Below are 19,285 nucleotides of genomic sequence, written 5' to 3' on the forward strand. Positions count from 1 at the left end.
TCACTCCGGCAGCTTTGAAAAACCGAGTCCAGGCTCCAGCTTAGCCCCGCCCCCGAGAACATCCCCGAGTGGGGCAGGGGCTCAGCCCCGTATCACGGCACAGCCAGGGCAAGCAGCCCTGAATGAACACGCAAGCCCCCCTGCCCTCCTGCCCTCCTGCCCCCAGAAGTGCCTGCCCTCTCACATCTTCCCAGAAACTTTGTGTTTCCCTAATTATAGGGAAGGTTAGATAGCTTTTTAAACTTTGTCACATATTTTTCCAAATTGTACCTATTCAAAGCCATTCCCAATATTTCTGTTAACATACTGGTCTTTTTCTTACTCTTTCCTAAGACGCCTCTCTTTTCATATTAAATATATGAGCTCACTATCATGTGTTATATATTATTTTTCTATTTTTACTTCAGTTCAAATAAATTTATGACCTCCCCCTACGTGTAATCAAGTTTTATCTCTTGCTTTAGGGCCCGTGGCTATCATGCTGAACTTAAAACATGTACTAAGATTTTGGTTTGCCAATTTTCCTCCTACTATTTACTGTTTGTTTCACTTTTATTTAAATCTTTCATATATCTGAAATATATTTTGGTGTGAAGAGACAGGAGCCCATCTTTGCTTCCCCCGCCCCAAATGATTAGCCAGCCACAACTGTATGTGAGCAGGACAATTCATCTTGTACATGTGTGTCTGAAGTAACATCTTCATCTAAAGCTTGATTTTCAAGTGTCTCTGAAGTGCCTTCTGGAATTTTCTACTCCAGCACAGCTTAAAAAACTAATGTGCTTTTGAACAGTATGGTGATAAAACAAGTGATCAATGGAATATAATGAAAGTCCAGCATCAAAACCCAAATAGATGGATATAATGTGATAAAGGCAGCAAGTAGTTCAAATCAATAGGGAAATGGGATCATTCAAAAAAGTGGTATGGGAAAAACTGGCTGAACAGATGGCACTAAATCAATGAGATCCTTGCTCAAACCCAAAGTACAAAAGTATAAAGAAATACCTAAGTGATCATTTTTAAGCACCTGGGAAAGCAAAAGGCTTTTCTAGACACAAAACCAAAGGCAGAGACCACTACAGAAGGCTGATACACGTATGTAACTGTACACTGTAACACTGTACAGACCAGAAGGTCTGCTGTCTCTTCCCCCGCAACTTTCCATACTGTAGTCTTTGGGAAAAGGGAATAGTCAAATTCTAGTACCTTCCAAAGCAGTTTTCCTTTAACTTCATATATTTACACTGACCTTCGAAGCAGCAATTGGCGGAAGTTGCCACTCTGTGAGCTAATTGTCAGGTGATGGGACAGGTAATTGCAGAGGCGAGCTCCCATGTAGGAGAAATTTGGAATAGACGTAGCCTTTCAAAAAGAAAAGTTTTGTGTGATACAGATGCACTGTCATAAATCCCAACAGCCAACATTCCAGAGAGGAGGAAAACATTTCTACTCCCCCAGCCTTACACTAAGAACAGAACAAGTACAAAGAAAAACGTTTAAGCTAAGTTCTCCCCATCATTTACCTGAGGTCAGCAGAAAGAAAACAGACAATCTCGCTTTATACTAACCCATTTTTGCACAAAATAGGTACATACACCCCGCTGCAGAGTGCCAATTATGAATCAGAGTATCTGCCAAACTATCGATCTGTGATGTTTCTCAATAACAGCAGGCACCGACTCTGGCATCTGCTTATCCAGAACGAGATTCCCAGGCCTTGCGCTTTGCGACTGGACTTCACTAAACCTCCCTGGGCTTCAGTTTCTTGATTCCTAAAGAGGTGACTAATGGTACCCGGTGCGAGAGAGTAATGTTTAAAGAACGCTCCAGAAACGCTTGGGGTAAAGAGAAAATTAAAACAGATAAGCCATTTTAAAAAATAAGTGTGAAAACACTACATATCAAAAACTATGATACAGCCAAAGTCGTGCTCAAGAAGTTTAACTTCCATTGCAGTTTTTAAATAGCAGAGAAAAGAATTCGCTACTAAATGTTAGGTAAGAACAATGCACACTTAGAAATTAAGGGACTTGGCCAAGGTCACAAAGGTAGTTACCCAGTGTCTAAAACAAATGGCCTGATGCCCTTCTGACCCTATGTGGGTCTATTCACTAGCTGTGGAACCTGAGAAAAGACCTTTAACTTCAGTGTTAAGACTTGTATAAAATGGGCATAAGAGTAATATCGCACAACCACTGTGGAGTAAAAGAGTTAACTACGTGTCGAGTGTTCAGCATCACTGGTATGTGTAAGTGCTTTAAAAATTAGATATTTTCATTTCTAATTATTGCCTTGCTCACCCAGGATCCCAAACGTGTCTCAAGAAAGAAAGACTGGCTTCTCCTGGCATCATGAGTAGGTATCTGATACCACAAAGACTCGAAATTAAAAATACTCTTCTCATTATTGGCACTGCCTGATTTTAGTTTAAAAATTGTCACACACAATTTAAAGTCAAGAAGTTCTACAAGGTTGGTTTTTGAAAAGAACTGAAAGTGTCCTAACGACAACCACTTTCAATTCTTGCAGGTCAGAGGTTTTAACCCCTGTACCTGCGTGAGCTGTGATCTCTCCGTTGTGACCTTACTTCTTTCTAGTTTCCCACCATGGAGGGTGAGCATTTAGCTCTCACTCCACTTAACCCCAATGCCGTTCCCACCACTTTCCAATCCTTCCACCTACCAACATGGTAATACCATGATTTTACTTATTAGGTTTGTGTTTCCATTTACAGCTTTCGTGTACAACTTTGTTTTCCCTTGACACTCAATATTTTCTAGTACTTTGATTTTTATACAATTCTCACTGATTTATTCTTTAACTCACTAGTCTGTAAACTTCTTTGCCCCGTGCTCACCTTACCAGGGACTCTTCCGGGAGCCTCTGCTCCATTTCACTGAGGCCGGACCCCCAGGCAGCCGGGCTCATGGCCACTGTCTTGGGACTGCCTGTCGCCCTTGCCTGGTTGACACACACTTCCACAGAACTCCCCGTTTCCTAGTCCCCATGTCTTCGTCCTTGGCTTACGTCCTTTGTTCTGCTCAAGTGCCGTCTTCGTAACTTCTCAAGAACAGTAACCATAAAACTTCAAACTAGCTACTCAGTGCAAAAATATCTAGAGGGTCTAATTTTTTTTTTTTTAGATTTTCTAGCAATCTTTTTGCTTCATTCCTTATTCTAGAGTCTTTTCAAAATTTTGCATCTTAAATCAGGGAGATTCTCAGCTACTCTCCCCGGTTTGAAATTCAACTTATTTAGATCTGTCAAGTCAATTACGACTCACGCCTTCTGCTTTCCAATCTCCAAACTGGGATTTCTAACTCCTTCCCCCACCTCAGTCCTCATGGGCTTCTGTCCTTCAAAAATCCCGTATTGCCATGGTAGTGGTATTTGGGGAGAAATCAAAGTTGAATATGGATATTTAATGTCATTTTCTTTTCTTACAACAGGTCTTCCTTTGTCAGCTGCAATGAATAAATTCTCTCAATAAAATTTAAGAACTGTTGGCCAATCTGTGCATCACTGACCACAGAAAGTGAAAACTTTGAGTACATATGTGAAGAACTGGCTTTGAGACAAGCACAGAAACAGCAGTTTGTCAGTTCACAGCTCTTCCACATGGCCCTGAAGAACTATGATCAGGCGGCCCACTGAAGAGCTGAAACTCAACAGAAGAGAAACCATGCAAAGTTTAAGAAGTATAATTCTTCCATTTTCTTACCTCACATTCTTTTTAATCCAGTTAGAGGCCAAAAGTAGGCATCAGGACAAACAGAGCGGTTCTATGTTCCTAAAATCCCAGGCATTTCTGCAACCTGAAGAGTTGGCTAGGACGATTTTCAACCCACATGCCACGAGAAATTTTAAAACACGCAATACCTGACTATTTAGTCAGGGACACTGACCTCTTTTGCCTTAGATTGTCAAATTAAAAAAACAACAACAGCCAACATAACAACAGCCATCTGGCGCTCACCTGACCAGGGAATCTTCCTAGAGCACTGAATGAATAAAAATTATACCTATTTTTTTCTTGTCACATTGGTAAAACATATTTTTTGGTGTGCCGCAGAATTTTAGTAATTAATTTATACGTGCCATGAGATGAAAAAGGTTGAAAATTGCTGGGCTACAAGATACTGGGGGTCCAGTAACCACCCAGAGCAAACTGGAAATGTAGCCGAATGAGATACTAGGTGGCGAGGAAATAAATAAACCAACCAGCCTGCTTGCTATCATAATTGCCCATATATTCCAAGTTTGAGTTGCTCATTTGAACACTAAAGGCTCTATTGATGTTCATTTCCTACTCTGTTTTTGGTCAATCTCACGTGACTTTAAATGTCTTAAAAAATCCAGGGCTGTCTATTTTCCCCTCTCAAAATAGCCTTAACATGTCAGTGACACTATGCTAGGATCAAAACTAAACTGCATGAAAAAACAATCTATACATTAGACTTTCAAGGAATTAAGATGTAAATTGTTGAAAATTTTATATTAAGCAGAAATGTTAATACAAGACAGGGTGCTTTGTGATTTGGATTTTTTTTTTTTAAAAGAACTCATTTATAATGCAAGAACATTCTCCCATCTTTTTTCTCCCCTACTTGAAAAATGGTATTGTATTCAACATCTTGGAGAAAATATTGCAGTCTTTTTAATGTATTGTTAATTTCAGGTCCCATAAAACAGAAAGGGGTGGGAAGAGGTACGATGCTTATGGAGGCTTCCTCACGAGTGCTCCAGGCTCCTCCCAACTGCATGTTCCGGGCCTCAGCCACGCGGGTGAGTGTGTTTGCCGTATGGCTCCAGCCCTGGATCCCTACTGAAAGGAATTTTGTACAACAGAGACTTAAAAGCTCCCATGAACCATCAAGAGTTAACGAGTGCGCAGGTGGGTGAACATGACCCTGTCCTCCCTCAAGGGGCAGCCGTCATTCTTGGGCTTCGAGGAAGCTTCCTGATGACCATCGCGCGCTACGTGCTATCGGCAAACCTACCTGTTGGTAGATTAGTTCCACAAGTTCTTGCAAAGCATCGTCCGTTGTAACCCAGCTATTGAGGGTCTCTGCAAACTGTTCAATGTCAGTTTCAAAACTGCCAGGCTGCTCTGTGAGATGATTCAAAAAATCCTGAACATACTCTGATAGAGTGGGATAATCCTCACAGCCGTCCTCATAGGATTCCTACAGGTACAAAGGTAAAAAAGTAAACGTTTTAATCCACGCAACGGGCTAAAATGAACAGAAAGCAGCTTTAAGTTGAGATGTCTCTAGCAGAAATGAATATTTTTTAACTGATTTGAAGGAGGGAAGAGAGAGATCAATTCTATTGTTCAACTCATTTATGCACTCATCGGTTGATTCCTGTATGTGCCCTGAGCAGGCGTCAAACTCACAACCTTGGCATAGTGGGACAACATTCTAGTAAGCCGAGCCACCAGGCCAGGGCCCACAAATAATTTTTAAAGGATCTTTCATGTGATAAAATGTGTTATTTTCTTCAATAAAATTAAGTCCAGTGAGCTATCCTCCTTCCTTGTCCAATGGCCAATGTGTCACAACAGAGGGGGAAGTTCCCTCTAGCTGGGTAGGGAATTGTCTTCTCATCCCTGGCGGATAGACAAGATGGCTGAGAAATCAAGTTGAAGCCAATGTTTTGCTATAATACCAATATCAAAATAAAGATTTTAATCTTTGATGGATATGATAAGACCTAGGATTTGCAACAGGAGGGGAGGAGGGGCCAGGGACAGAGAACTGAGAGTGGCCGCATGCAGCTAACTGACGCGGCCATGAGGGTTCACTGTGCCGTTCCCCACATGGTGGGCGGTGTCTGACAATCCCAGCTGGTAAAGGCTAGTGAGTGTCTCATCTGGGTATTAACCCCCAAGGACAGGGACATATATACGTAAGTAACTATGAAGTTTCACCAGAGTGGACAGTGGGAGAAGACGTTTTGGCCGCCACAGCCAGGTTTCAAGCCGACCTTGAGAGTAGCAGTTTCCAACTAATCTCTACCACTATCACCTTCGGAAGTTCTCAACCTTTAATTAATGGCAAGAGGCCGAGCAGGTGAGTATTGCAAAAGGTAACTGGTCAGAACATCAGCTTTCACTCGCGAATGTCTGGATACCACCCAATGAACTCTGAATTTTACCTACCAGTTATGCTCTAACAACAGCAGCCATGTTGCCTGACGAAATTTACCCCTTTCCAAAAGGAGTGAAATGAGAAACCAATATGAGAGAATTAGAATTATGACTACAGAAAGGGTTAAGTTCTAAGTCAGTGAGTGTACAAAGAAAACAAAGAAATCACACCTTTTTTTCAAAATCCCCCTTACAAAAAGAAAGCTCCTTTCTGGAGGTGGACAATCTTGGTGGAAAGACTGACCTAAACTGTTCCCCTTTGTTGATGCTAACCACTATGTCCTCAGCTGACTGCTGCTCAGAGGGCATTTTGGGTCATTTTTATTTATCTCGACACTAAAGTGGCACTTAACATGACACGAGGCGCTCAGGACGTGATTCCTTTGCCTAAGTCATGCTCACACAGTGTCCACTGAGAAGAGCAGGTAAACTCATAGATTGAATGTTCGTCTGATCACACACACAACTCAATCCAGATTAAATGAGCCATTAAATTAGTGTTGATGCAATTCAAATTCATGAATCACAAACAGATGTATGACTGAGGATTACCAGTAAATGAGTTAATGAGTTCACTGAATTAATAAGTAATTTCCCTGGACCAGTGACTAGCACAAAGTAAGGCACTAACTGTTCAACAAGTGTATTTTTTAATTTCTAGTTAAAGACTGAAACATATTCCAAATGGGACTGCCATGCTGTCATGCCTAAAAGCACTAAAGTATAAAATGTAGAATGATAAGAAAATATACTTCTTGGTACCTGGGATGATACCCTGATTAATTCATTAAGAGCACCAGTTGCGCGTATGTTACTCATTCATAACCATTTGGGTGTGGACCACGCTAAGTGCGGAGAGTACCGTCAGGCCACGAATGAAGGAGACAGAGCCCCCCTCCATGGACCTGGTAGTCTGTGACAGAGGGCGTTACTCAGATATCGAGATACACGATGAAAAGAACGGTCAGGGAACAGTCCCTAAGAGGTAACACGTAAACTGAAACAGAAAGAGGCTGTAAGGAGACAGGTACTTGCCTGACACCTTCGAGAAGGGCCAGAGCACAGAAACCGAGGACGGAGTGGTCGCTAATGACCAACAAGAAGGACAGGGAGGTTGCGGAGGGTGACGGGGACGCAGTAAGGAGTCTGCCACGAAAGCCAGTGGGAAAACCTGGGGTGGGGGCTGTTAGGGTAGGTTCGGCAAAGAAGGACCATGTAATTTAGGCACAGTTACAGAGCTAGAACCGAGCACAGGGCAGCGCCTTTTATTTTCTATGCTGTGCTACAAATAACCAACAAAGCTTAAAAGCCAACTTCAACGTAAGTACAAAGGTACTCAGCACCGAAAATTCACCTAACAATCCATCAGCAAGGAACTGGTTAAACATGCTACCTTATAACTATACATATGGAATATTACATAGCCACTGAAGGAAACAAGATTTACATGTATCAATACAGAAATAGCACCACTATAGTGTTAAATGAAAGAATACAGAACTATATTGTAGTACAAAATTTAGTACAATTTTCTTAAAAGAGGCTTACAGGAAATGAAAACCATTTATCTTCTGGAAAGATAAACAAGGAATAATAGTAGTGACCTATGGAGAAATGTCTGTGTTATAAATATGATCCTTTATTATAAAATTGTGAAAGTAGTTATACATTATAAATGCAAATATTAAATAGTAAACTTAAAGTTAACCACACACATGTGGTAATTTTACAATTAAAAACCAAGTTAAGCTGTTGATATACAGCTTAATGTTTTACAGATCTGTAGTATCCTACTACTACTGATAATGAAAAGCAGGAAGTCTCCCGGTCCCAGCTGAGGGTATTAATTTCCTAATGGTTTCTATCAAATGTCATTCATTGTGGTAAAATATACGAGTAGTTTAGATCACTGATTTTAGTCTGTTTTTTTAAATAGGCAAAACTCTCTTTTAAGAAGATCTGAGCCCTGGTCAGTTGACTGGAGCCTTGTCCCCCCCAGACGGAAGGATCGCAGGTTTCGTTCCCGGTCAGGGCGCGGATGAGCAGGCAGCCGATCCACGCTTCTGTTTCTTTCTCCTCCCTCCTTCTCTTTTACTCCACCTGTTCCCTGCCCCCCCCTCCGCCAAACACAATGAAAAAATGTCCTTGGGTGAGAATTAAAAAAAAAAAGAATTCTGAAGGTGAAAGTAGAGTTTCTCTGAATGTGGCAGAATGGGAGTCAGAGCCTACTGTTTTGAGCTAAAGGAGGCAGGTAGTCTGACGAACAAGACTCCAGCATGTGTGAATCAGAGCTGACGTTAGTTCTCTGGTACCAGATTTAAGTCGGATTTCTTCGGTCTTCCATGTGGACCTAAATGGCTTCCAAGAAGAAAAACTGGGCAGTAACTTGAAAGTGCATGTTCTTAGAAAAAAGCTGGGATTTTCCGGGGGGGGGGGGGGGGGATTTTTTTCTCATAGTAAGTTCTTTATACAGAAGATAAATTCTTTTTTATATTTGAGTTTGGATGTGTGATCCTTATCAAGAGGTCAAAACAAAGGGAAACACAAGCATGGAGTTCAGAGGAGGAATTAGGTTTCAGAGTTATCAGCAGACAGGTAGGCCATGGTCAGAGGAGGTAATAAAATGGAAAAAAGACCCGCCGAGACTGCGGAAGGGATGAGCTGCGAGGTGGGAGGATGGAGAAAGAACACTGGCCCAGAAGCCAAAGGACAAGGTCAACGAGAGAGGCTCAAAGTAATTTCACAGGTTGAAATCTGAGAGAATGATGACTACATTCTTGGGAGTGAAGGAGGCTATGCACAGAGGGGGAAAATGAAAATAAAAATTATTACCTTAAATATTCAGTTCTTACAAAAATAAGAGGAACCTTTGAAAGGTTGAAAATGTGCCCATGGCACCTAGCACAGGACCTGGCACGCTGTGACTTGTTGAAACTTACAGATCGCCCTGTGGTCAACAAAGCCTAGGACGAGGGTTAAGAAGGCCACAGATGTTAAATCCAAGAGCATCAGTAACTGTCCCCAGACAGTATCAGCACGATTAGGGGGATCAGTCTGCAGAGGTCTGAACAGTGAGCGGGACATGGCACCAACAGCGAGTAACTTTACACTCTGGAGAATGTCACTACTGAGAGGCTGAAGAAAAGCTGGGTAGCAACTTGAACGTGAATGACCTTAGGAAAAAGCTGGGATTTGTGTGTGTGCTGAGGCAGGGGGCTTTTGTTTTGTAATAAATTCTTCATGAATTCCTATGTGGAATTTTTGGTTCTCGTAAATGAACCATGATTAACTATTCAAGATGTAACCACTGTGCTGAGCCAGCAGCAATGGCCAGGAAGAGAAGGATCAGAAACTCACTGGAAAGGAGGCGGAGAGAGCAGGAAATCCTAGCAGTGAGATCAGGAGGGCTGAAGGCAAAAGGGCCTAGAGTTTTGGGAGGGTTAAGCAAGCACAGCAAGACCGTATCATACTGGCTTTTAGAAAATGCATACTTTCTTGAAAGCAGATTCGGCTCAAGGACACCAAGCAACAGATGTTTGCGTCTAATGAAAGCAGACTCAAGGAGTTTCTGGAGACCAAGCCTGGCAACCACGAGAACAGAGGTTCCACAGAGGTAGGAATTTTTGTCCCTTTTGTTCATTGCTGTATCCCTAGTGCTTGACTCAGGATACGTATTCAACTATTTGTTGAATGAGTGAATACAACTAGCTTCGGATTATGGTTACTGTAAGGAAAAGTTTCCCTCCCAACAAGACTTTATCCTAAGAGTTAGGGGACTAAAGGGACTGTAAAATACTCTTCGCCTTGACAGATGCCTAAAGGGTAAAGGCTAGATACCAGAGCGGGGCAGCAAACTTGAGTGCTGACAGAATCCAGATGCAGTGCACAGAGATGAAGTAAGCCAGTGAGCAAATGAGAGCTAACACGCTCCATCTAAAGGGGCTACCTCTATACAGCCAATTTTTACCAAAATAATAGTCCAGTATGACCGGATCTTATGATTTCAAAGAGAAACCAGAAAATAATTCAGATTGGCACTATGTAATTTAAGTGTTGGTAACTTAGTAAAAATCTTTTTTTAAATACAAGATTTTATTTATTTTCTCAGAGAGGGGTAGGGAGGGAGAGAAAAATCAACATGCAAGAGAAACATCTATTGGTTGCCTCTCACATGCCTCCAACCAGGGACTGCGCAACTTAGGCCTAATCCATGTCTAGGAATGAACTGGTGACCTTTTAGTTTGCAGGCTGGTGCTCATTCCACTGAGCCACACCAGCCAGGGCTAAAAATCCTTTAAAAAAAAATAAAAAACAGGACGGAAGGCAGCCCACCTGCAGGCCACACGTGAGCCGCAGGCTGCCAGCTTGCAATCCATTCTGGAGACCTGGGCTGAGAAGCCATCTTAGAGGTTATCGAGGAATGCCTACAAGATGACAGTGGCTCGAAGCAAGTGGCCTAATGAACGTAGCTCCGTGCGCTGCTCCACAGCCAGCCCAGGAGTCACGGGAACTATGTGAAACTAGCTGGTACAGAACTGTGAAAAAACTGCATCCCTCCTCTCAGGAAATAGCTCAGTCAACAGCGAGTCAAACAGATGGGAACTCTGTGCAGTTAGAAGGTAAGTTCCCTACTTCTATTCAACGTACAGCTCTCCAATGGTTCCTTCTGCCTCTGGGCCAAATACAATCTTCTGGCAAGAACTCAAGCTGCTCTTACTTCTACTTTACAGGACTCATGGCGCCTTTCAACTCAAATAAACAGCTCTGTCCACTATGCCTACACTTTCCCCTTTCCAGCCCCAACACTTTTTCCTAACGCGTGGAGTTCCTAAAGTATGCAACACAGCTTTTCCATACTTCCTATCAAATACGGAAGCAAAAAAAAAAAAAACAAAAAAACCAAACAAAAAAAACAAAAAAAAAGTAACAAAAAAGATGTGCCACCATTAGTTATTAGGTATATACAAATTAAAATCACAACTAGATGCCACACACACACTGAAATGGCTCAACTTAAAAAACAGAAAATACTAAGTGTGGCCAAGCAGAGCACCTGGAAATCACTCTCCAAGCGTCCGCTGGCGCCATCTCAGGAAACCCAGCAGGCAGCCTCTGCCAGGGCCGGCTCCCCTAGGTCCCAGCAGTTCCATGCCTTGGTATGTACCAAACTGAAGCAAGGGTATAGAGCCTCCCCGAGAGGGCCATGGAGAGCAGCCCTATTCTTAACAGCCCCAAAGTGGAAGCTCCCCACCAGTGCCCAACAGACAACTGGTGATGTGGCAAGTCCCTCAGTGGAGTAAGTCACCTGAAATTTCATGCCACAGCATGGATGACTTCTGGTGTTGAATGGAAGTAAGAAACTAATTTAATATTAGGAGACAGAGGGGGCGTTGGGGATGTCGGTAACGTTCCTTTTCTTGATTTGGATGTGGGGTACCTGAGGGTTCCCTTTGCAGAGCTTTGACCTAGCCTTTCTGTGTATATCCTATGTGTTATATGTCAATAAAGCTAAGAATACAGGAAAGGTAGAACTGATGGTAAACTACTATCAATTATTTCTTCAATCTAGAATGGTTCCTGCCCCACCTATCTACAATTAATTGCTATGCATTTACTTAGCACAACAAATTCCGTTCTATCTGCTCCAATTGTGCTGTTTTGTCCTGGTATTTAAGAAAAATATGACCTATTTTAAAAATTCCAATGTTACTGACAAAAATCAATCTGAAAGCTTCAAGAGTTCTTTATACATACCTAAACACTTTATCAAAAACCCCTACATTTCTGCATAAGTTAATTAGAATGAGAAACACTTCTATTTTAACTTCAGAGCCCAGATGTGCACATCTCAACACTCAAGAACCTACACAAATCAGTCTACCTTAAAACCACTTTGACTTACCTTACCTAAATCTACCAGTGAAAATTCTGCTATCTTGCTAAATTCAAATTAAAAATCAGCTTTGTCAGGCCCCTGGTCTTTAGGTTGTCCACAAAGTCTGGACAAAAACCTTGTTTTATAGATTGAAGGTGGGAGGGGTCTTTGCCTACATCAAGTTTAAACGCCTGGAGATTTCGCACAGGTGTTGAGAACAAAACAGGTAAGAATGACTACTCTCAAGCTTACACCGATACTCTGAATATAACTACAAAATATATTCCTGAATCAGTTTTGTTTCCTCGAGTTCAATGAATTCATGTTTATATGTGTAGTACAGAAAATACAAGCATGCTGATTAATAAACTGATAACCATATTACCCAGTCATATTAGCCCAGAGTTGTAATAAAGGGTGTACTTACTGTATAATTAGAATAACCCGAAGGATAAAATTCAGGGGCGTTCGCAGACAGCTTGGACATTAATACAGGAGCCACCACCACCTGGGGTTTAGCCATCGCTGACTCCGAGTTCTGCTGGGAGATGCTGTCCTGGGGTCTCTCTTGTTCTGAGGAAGGAAAAAAGAAAAAGCAGGTATTAGAAGCACTCATACCTTTGTTTAATAACTTACTATGCGGCGAAAAGCCATCTGAGGAGGACTAATTCTTAAGGACTGATTCTTGTAAACTACAAAAGAGCCAGGATAGGTGCAGAGAGCCTGCAAAAAAGAACAATAGACTAGCCCTCGCTCATTTAGGGACACACTCGCTTCCTCCACGAATGCTTGAGGGCTGGTCTCTTTCTAAAGGAGTCGGTGAGAAAAAGGTGGTTGCTCACCCAAGATGTCCCCTCGGAGGACTGGGGAAGGGGCGGCGATTTGTTACTTCCTCCCGGGACCGCCGCACTGGGAGCCCGCGCGCGGCCCCTCCCCCGCGGGGCGCACAAAGGACTCCCGCAGCCACCTTCCGGACCCGCGCGGGCCGTCCCCACCAGAAACCCCGGGCCCTCGGGGCTGCTTTCAGGGCGGGGCAAGAGGACACAGCGCGCGCGGGAGCCCCGGAGGACCGGGGGCCCCTGGGAGGCGCGGCTCCGTACCTGGGAGCGGCGCGGGCCGCGGCGGCCGCGGGGGGCCGGCGGGGAGCTCGCACTGGGCCCCTGGCGGCGGGGCCGTCCTGGGCTGGCGCAGCGGCGGCGGCTGCAAGAAGCCCGGGGCTTTGGGCTGCGGCGGCGGGTGCCCCGTCCGCTCCGCAGGCCCCGCTCCGTTCGGGAAACCGCCGCCCTCAGGCCCGCCCCCTCCGCGGCCCAGGCCCCGGCCGCGGCCCCGACCAGCACCTGGGGCCCGATCGAAACCGTCCGACATGCTCCGCCTGCTTCTCCGGAGCCGCGGCGCCGCGCTGCTCTGCGCTGGGCGGGGGGGAGGACGCGGGGTGGCGCCACGGGCCGCGCGCTCACTCGGGCCTCATGGAACGGGAGGCGGCCGGCCCTGCTCGGTCCTCAGCGCCGCGGGAAAAGCGGACGGCAGCTGCAGCACCCGCCGCCGGAGCGCCCGCCTTCACCGCTCCCAGCCGCTCGCCGACTCGCCCCTAAAGCCCGCTCCCCCGCCTCCGGAGCTGCGGGGCCCCGGCGGGTCACAGCGGCCCCCCGCGGCCCGGAGGCCCCCGGCGCGTCCGCTGCGGCCACTCCGCTCGCGACGGGCTAGTAGCCGCGGCCCAGCAGGACCCGCGGCGGGCGGCGCCTCGGACCCGTCCTACCCGCCGCGGGGGCCGGGGGGGCGCCTCGCCGCTCCCCGGGGTCGGGCTCGGGGACAGGGACGCTTACCCCAGGCGGGCCCGCCCTATGCCGTGGTCCTCGGAAGGGAAGCGCGAGGCTGACGGTTGATGCCGGGAAAATAAAAACGCGGGGGGGAGGGGCGGGGGGCTGGCGCCCGCTCGCGGACGCGCACCTCGGTGGGCGCGCAGGTGTGTGGCTCACGGGTGGGCTGCTCCCAGCGGCCCGCAGCCCCGCCTGGGGGAACCGCCCGCGAAGGAAGCTCCGCCACCTGCTTAGTTCGCGGTGGGGGCGGGAGCTGAAAGAGCCCAAATATGCCCGCCCCCCCGCCACCGCCTTTTCAACTCACTGCAGCCATTTAACTCTAGATCAAACCTATTGGAACCAGGCTTCAGCCTCTTTCTTTTTATCTTCCCTTCCGGAAATTTTAAGGAAATACACTACTTTTGGGTGAAACTCCCCTCTGTTTCATCATCCACCAGAATTGTACAATAAACAGTGTGAGCCACAAATGCAAGCCACTTATATAATTAAACGTTTTCTAGAAGCCACATTAAATGAGTAAAAAAGAACAGGTGAAATGAGTTTTTAATAATGTATTTTTTACTTAACCACTATATCCAAAATGGTATCATTTAAACATGTAATTAATACAAAATATTAATAAGATTTTCTGTACATTAATCAAAATCCAATGTGTGTTCTTACACTTTCTGCATCTCAGTTGTGATTAGGCACATTTTAAATGATAGCCACAGGTGGCTAATGACCACGGTGTTGCACAACACATTTCTACAGACTTTATATGTAAATTACTTTTTTTTTGTCAGGCCCGACTGTTAAAGCCAAATGAAGGATGAATATAAGAAATGCAAAGGAGAAAAAATATATATTTATTTACTGTTAGGTTGAAACATCTCCACGAATTGATTGTAGCCCTGTATTTTAAGCAGGGCTTAATGTTTTTCAGTCTTGCCATCTTGAGAAGCATTTCAATTAACAAAAACTCATCTCAACCTTTCCACCTTGCTAATAAAACCAACACAGGTAGCTTTTATACCTAAATGAATGAGAAAAAAATGGCTTTAATGAAGGCAGTCATGACTCATTCTGTTGAAGGCTGGCAAAACTACGAAGACAGGGGAGAAAGCTAGTCAAAAGGGTGGTTCTTTGGTGTTGGGAAAGAATGTAGGATTTAAAGGATGACAGCTTTGTTTGGATCCTGACCTTGACTCTTAATGCCTGTGTGATCTGGAGTGAGGGATTTAACTTCTCTAAGCCTCAGGTTCCTCATCTATAAAATAAGGATGCTGTAGCATTAAGCATATGTTAAAGACAAGATTACAATGTGAAAATTAGATGAGTTAATGCTCATAACATTAAAACCCATTTATGCAGTCGGCAGTCACTTCTGCCCTGGGCTTTCTGTTATATAGGAAAGACAAACAGTATAGTCACGCAGGAAGAGAAAACCTTTCCCTTCTCCCCTTCTAGGTTGTTGGGCTGGTCTAATAACTAAATTGACTAAGATCAGCAAGAGAAAAGCAAATTTAATTTTGTATGTACAGGAACCCATAAAAATAGGAAACTTCCTGGAAGTGACTAACACAGGCAGCTTTTATACCTGTTAGACAAGGAGACAATAAGCTTGTGAAAAATTGGCAAAACAAAGAGGTTTGGGCTTGAGACAGCAAATTAGTGAGGAAGTAATGCAGGGGTGTCCAACCTGTGGCCCAGGATGGCTATGAATGCAGCCCAACACAAAATCGTAAATTTACTGAAAACCTTTTTTTTTTTTTTGGCTTATCAGTTTTCATTAGTGTTTATGTACTTAACATGTGGCCCGAGAAAACTTTTATTCTAGTGTGGCCCAGAGACGCCAAAATGTTGGACACTAAAGCTTGCTTCCACAGCCTCCTCAGTGCTGAATTCCCTTTCTCTGGCGGGAAGGATGCCTGCCACCCTTTGGTCCAGGGAGGGTGGCTTCCCAGGGGAGATTCATTTTTTTATTTCAGGGGACAAAGGAGGGTCAGCACGTCCTTCTTGCACTGGCTGTTTCTTAAGTAACTTTCATCTAAAATAATATGTCAAAGTGGCACATTCCTGTCTTCTTCACTTGGAAGCAGCGCAAACAGTTACCCTGTACGCTCCGCCGAAGGGGATGCCCCCAAGGCCTTGCCATCTGAGGCTTCCGTTTGCGCTCAGCACCCTTTCCGTCCCCTTAGTACTTTTATGATAGCACCTTTTGTACCTGTGCAGATTTTCTTACCTGCATCTCTACAGCCTCATTTCATTAGGTAAGTTAGGTAATTACGGTGTTATCTTTTGCCTTTTCCCTATTTGCTTGGGTGTAACGGTAGCCCCACTCTCACGTAGTGAAGGGTGGATCTGAGGATAATGGGTATGGAATTAGCTTTGTGATGATAACAACAGCTAACATTTATGAGTGTTTATTAAGCGCTACTGCTCCAAGAGCTTTACTTTTATCACTTTATTTAATCCTCACATCCTATGAGATAGTAGACATTCCAGTCATTCTCATTTTACAAGAAAGGTGCCACAATATTATGAGGGCTCACATTCATCTGGGTACAGCTTTCGGGCTAACTGCCAGGTGCCAGGTGTTGCAAAATGCTAGGAGGCCACACTCGCGCATGTGCACACACAAAAATGAATGCATATTAAACTAAGGTGGGTGGATTGCCTATTGTCAGATTTCTGAATGTGTATTATATGGTGGGGGGGGACCCAAGAAGCCTCAGAATTTGTTTATAAAAAATTGTGTATTTATTCTTACAGGTTGAAACTTCAGTCTCCTTCAAAGTACTCTCCATTTGATGCAATACACCTATTGCCCTAAACAGTTTTTGAACGTGTTGATTTTGATGCCTTTTGGTGCTTCCGCCATTTTTTTGTTTCACCTCTTCCACATCAGCAAAATGTTTCTCTTTGAGGACTTTTTTCTTCCAGGAGAACAAACAAAAAAGTCACTCAGGGGATGAGGTCAGGTGAATAGGGAGGGCGGGGCCTGGGGGTCATGCCATCATGCCGGTTTTTTGGTCAAAAACCGCTGAACACTCAGCGCAGTGTGGGAAGGTGTGCTCCTAAATCACCCACCATGATGAAATGGGCAAATGCATTGACAGAGTCTTCAAAAAAACAAACAAACAAACAAAAAAAATCACTGAAGCTGAGCGCAGCCTCTCACAACAACGCCAGTTGGTGCACTGATACAGATGAGTGCCTAGAACACTCACCCAGCGGGGGAACCTGTACTACTTGAGGCCCGCCCTCCAGAAAATAATTCCAGTTTTGGGGGGCCTCCTTCATAGTTATGCAAGATGTTACTTCTGAGGAAAACTGGATAGAGAGTAAATGAGATCTCTATATTATTTCTTACAACTGCAGGCATACCTACAATTATCTCTAAATAAAAAGTTTTAAAAATCAAACACATATATATAAACCTATTCCATCACTCCCCACTCTTTCCCAGATTGTTCAGTTCACTGCTCTCTGCCCAAACCATCATAACAACTTACATGTCAATATAGGTTAGTGGTAGCATCATTCAGAGAGAAGAGAATTAGCCGATGTGTTTGTTCTCCTGGGTCTCGTTTGTGTAAATTATCTTCCTCTTTTAGTCTCTTGGGTACGCGGTGAAATGAAGTCCCAGCCAGTCAACACTCGACTCCCATCTGGATTAGGCTTCCAGTACATCCCTGAGTCCAAGAGAGCCAGGAACGCTGCTTGGGATCTCATCTTGTGCACTTCCTTGTTTAGTGTCGATCTTTTAGCTGAACTGTAAACTCGGTGAGGATCGCAATTGGTTCACTCACTCTTCCATTCGCTCAGTCAGTATTTACTGCATGCCTACTCTTGAGCCAGACACTGTTCTAAGTGCTGAGGACATGCAGGGTGTGCGATTAGTAGGTGGGAGGCAGACAAGGCTGGAAACAGAAAGTACCTGTGCGGTGGCTGTGGCTGAAATTCTGGAGAGAAACAATGACAGCTCCCAAGGCAGTGGAGTGAGGCCGGGGAGAAGGACCAAATTAGAGGTGATTATGGACAGGCTGGCAGATGTGTATGAGGCTTAGTGAGGAGCCGGAGATCAGGGGGGCTCCCAGGATTCTGGCTTTGGTGCCTCAGTCCCTGGGAGCAGGAATACCGAAGAGACCGGACCGTCACTAAAGAGGGGATGCTCACTAATTCCATGTGCGGCATTTCATTTGGCACCTGGGGCGTGCAAGTGGAATTGCTCAGCGGACAGGTAAGTTACAGAGTGGGCGTTCAGAGGAACGTCGCCTAGAGTTAGAGATTCGAAGGCTGAAGCCATGGGAAGAAGTGAGATGACCTAGGAAAAGTATGTGAAGGCAAAAGCACGAAGAGAAGCGCAATTTCACAGCTGGGTTGAAAAAGAGGAAACTGTTCATGCTTATTTGCATAGGACTGAAACTGAGAGAAGCCAGCGGGCAATAGGAGGTTAAGGAGGGAGAGGCCAGGAGCACCCAGTGTTGCAGCAATCGCAAATACACAGAGGGTTCTGGAGGATCCGTAAGAGCACCCCGTTTCCTGGGTTCCGCCCTCTGGTCGCCTCGCGGCTGGGTCCTGCCTGAAAGCATGACCCCGAGGAACCAAGTCCCCTTCACCACCACACAATCTTCTGATTGTAACTTGACCATCTGTTAAATTTGCACTTTGAGAGGAGCAATGACAAAAGTGATAGCTAATATTTAGCACTTACTATGTTTCAAGTAAACGTTTTACATGGATTACCTAATTATCTCATCTAATCTTCAAAAAAACTCTACGAGGTAAGTACTCTTACCCCACTTTACAGATAAAAACACGGAGATTCAGAGAGGCTAATTAGTTTGCCTAAATTCACATAAATAGTGAGCAACTCAGTTCTGTTAAATCCAGAGTCCACACATTGAAACAATATGCTACCCTTTGTTTCCAGAATGAGTGGATTCTGCTGGTGCAAGTGCTCTATTCCATTTGAGTTACATTTCTTACTTAAGTTAGTAAATAGGCATTCCAATAATACTATGGGAATGATATAGATTTGTGAGTGGTTTGAGTGCAAGCACTTGTCAGTATAAGAAGCAGAGAGAGCTCTAAGTTTGGGTGTGAAATAAGTGGGAAGTGTATGGGATATTTGCAAGGCAAATGTATTAAAGACCTTTGCTCTTGTAGTCTTCTCTTTTTTAAGATGGGAGAAAAATGTCTTCGTTAGCTAAAGATAAAGGGAAAAGGGGGAAAACGGAGGAAATTAAGGACTGGAGGAGGTGGCAAGTCACAAATTCAGGGTACAGGCGACAGGAAGAACTTTGGATGGGAGAAAAGCTATTCCACTAAGAAATGGAAGCAGATGCAGACAGTGCGCAGGAGAAGAGAGGTGCTGGACACTTGCGCTGGGCCCCTCGTCCTCAGTCAAGAAGGAGGCAGTGTCTTTGCTGGGAGGGTGGGAGGCAGGAAAGG

General features: G+C 44.6%; 1 protein-coding gene across 3 annotated transcripts in view; it reads right to left on the reverse strand.

The window, feature by feature from the left end:
* PAIP1 (poly(A) binding protein interacting protein 1) overlaps positions 1 to 13,970 on the reverse strand; it is a 26,252-nt gene extending 12,282 nt beyond the window's left edge. The window contains exons 1-4 of one of the 3 annotated variants that reach the window (XM_054575323.1): positions 13,853 to 13,970; positions 12,457 to 12,602; positions 5,004 to 5,189; positions 1,253 to 1,365 (exon numbers count right to left, since the gene is read on the reverse strand). In XM_054575323.1, coding sequence (XP_054431298.1) covers positions 1,253 to 1,365; positions 5,004 to 5,189; positions 12,457 to 12,552 — 395 coding nt within the window. In that variant the 5' untranslated portion in view covers positions 12,553 to 12,602; positions 13,853 to 13,970. Of the gene's footprint in view, positions 1 to 1,252; positions 1,366 to 5,003; positions 5,190 to 12,456; positions 12,603 to 13,129; positions 13,637 to 13,852 lie in introns of those variants that run through there. The other 2 variants (XM_054575321.1, XM_054575322.1) reach the window with 2 other exon arrangements.
* Positions 13,971 to 19,285: the final 5,315 nt, after the last annotated feature.

The sequence above is a fragment of the Pteronotus mesoamericanus genome, unplaced genomic scaffold, assembly GCF_021234165.1.
Source record: "Pteronotus mesoamericanus isolate MK-2021 breed Mesoamerican mustached bat unplaced genomic scaffold, CSHL_Meso_final contig_29, whole genome shotgun sequence".
In the NCBI taxonomy this organism is placed as follows: Eukaryota; Metazoa; Chordata; class Mammalia; order Chiroptera; family Mormoopidae; genus Pteronotus; species Pteronotus mesoamericanus.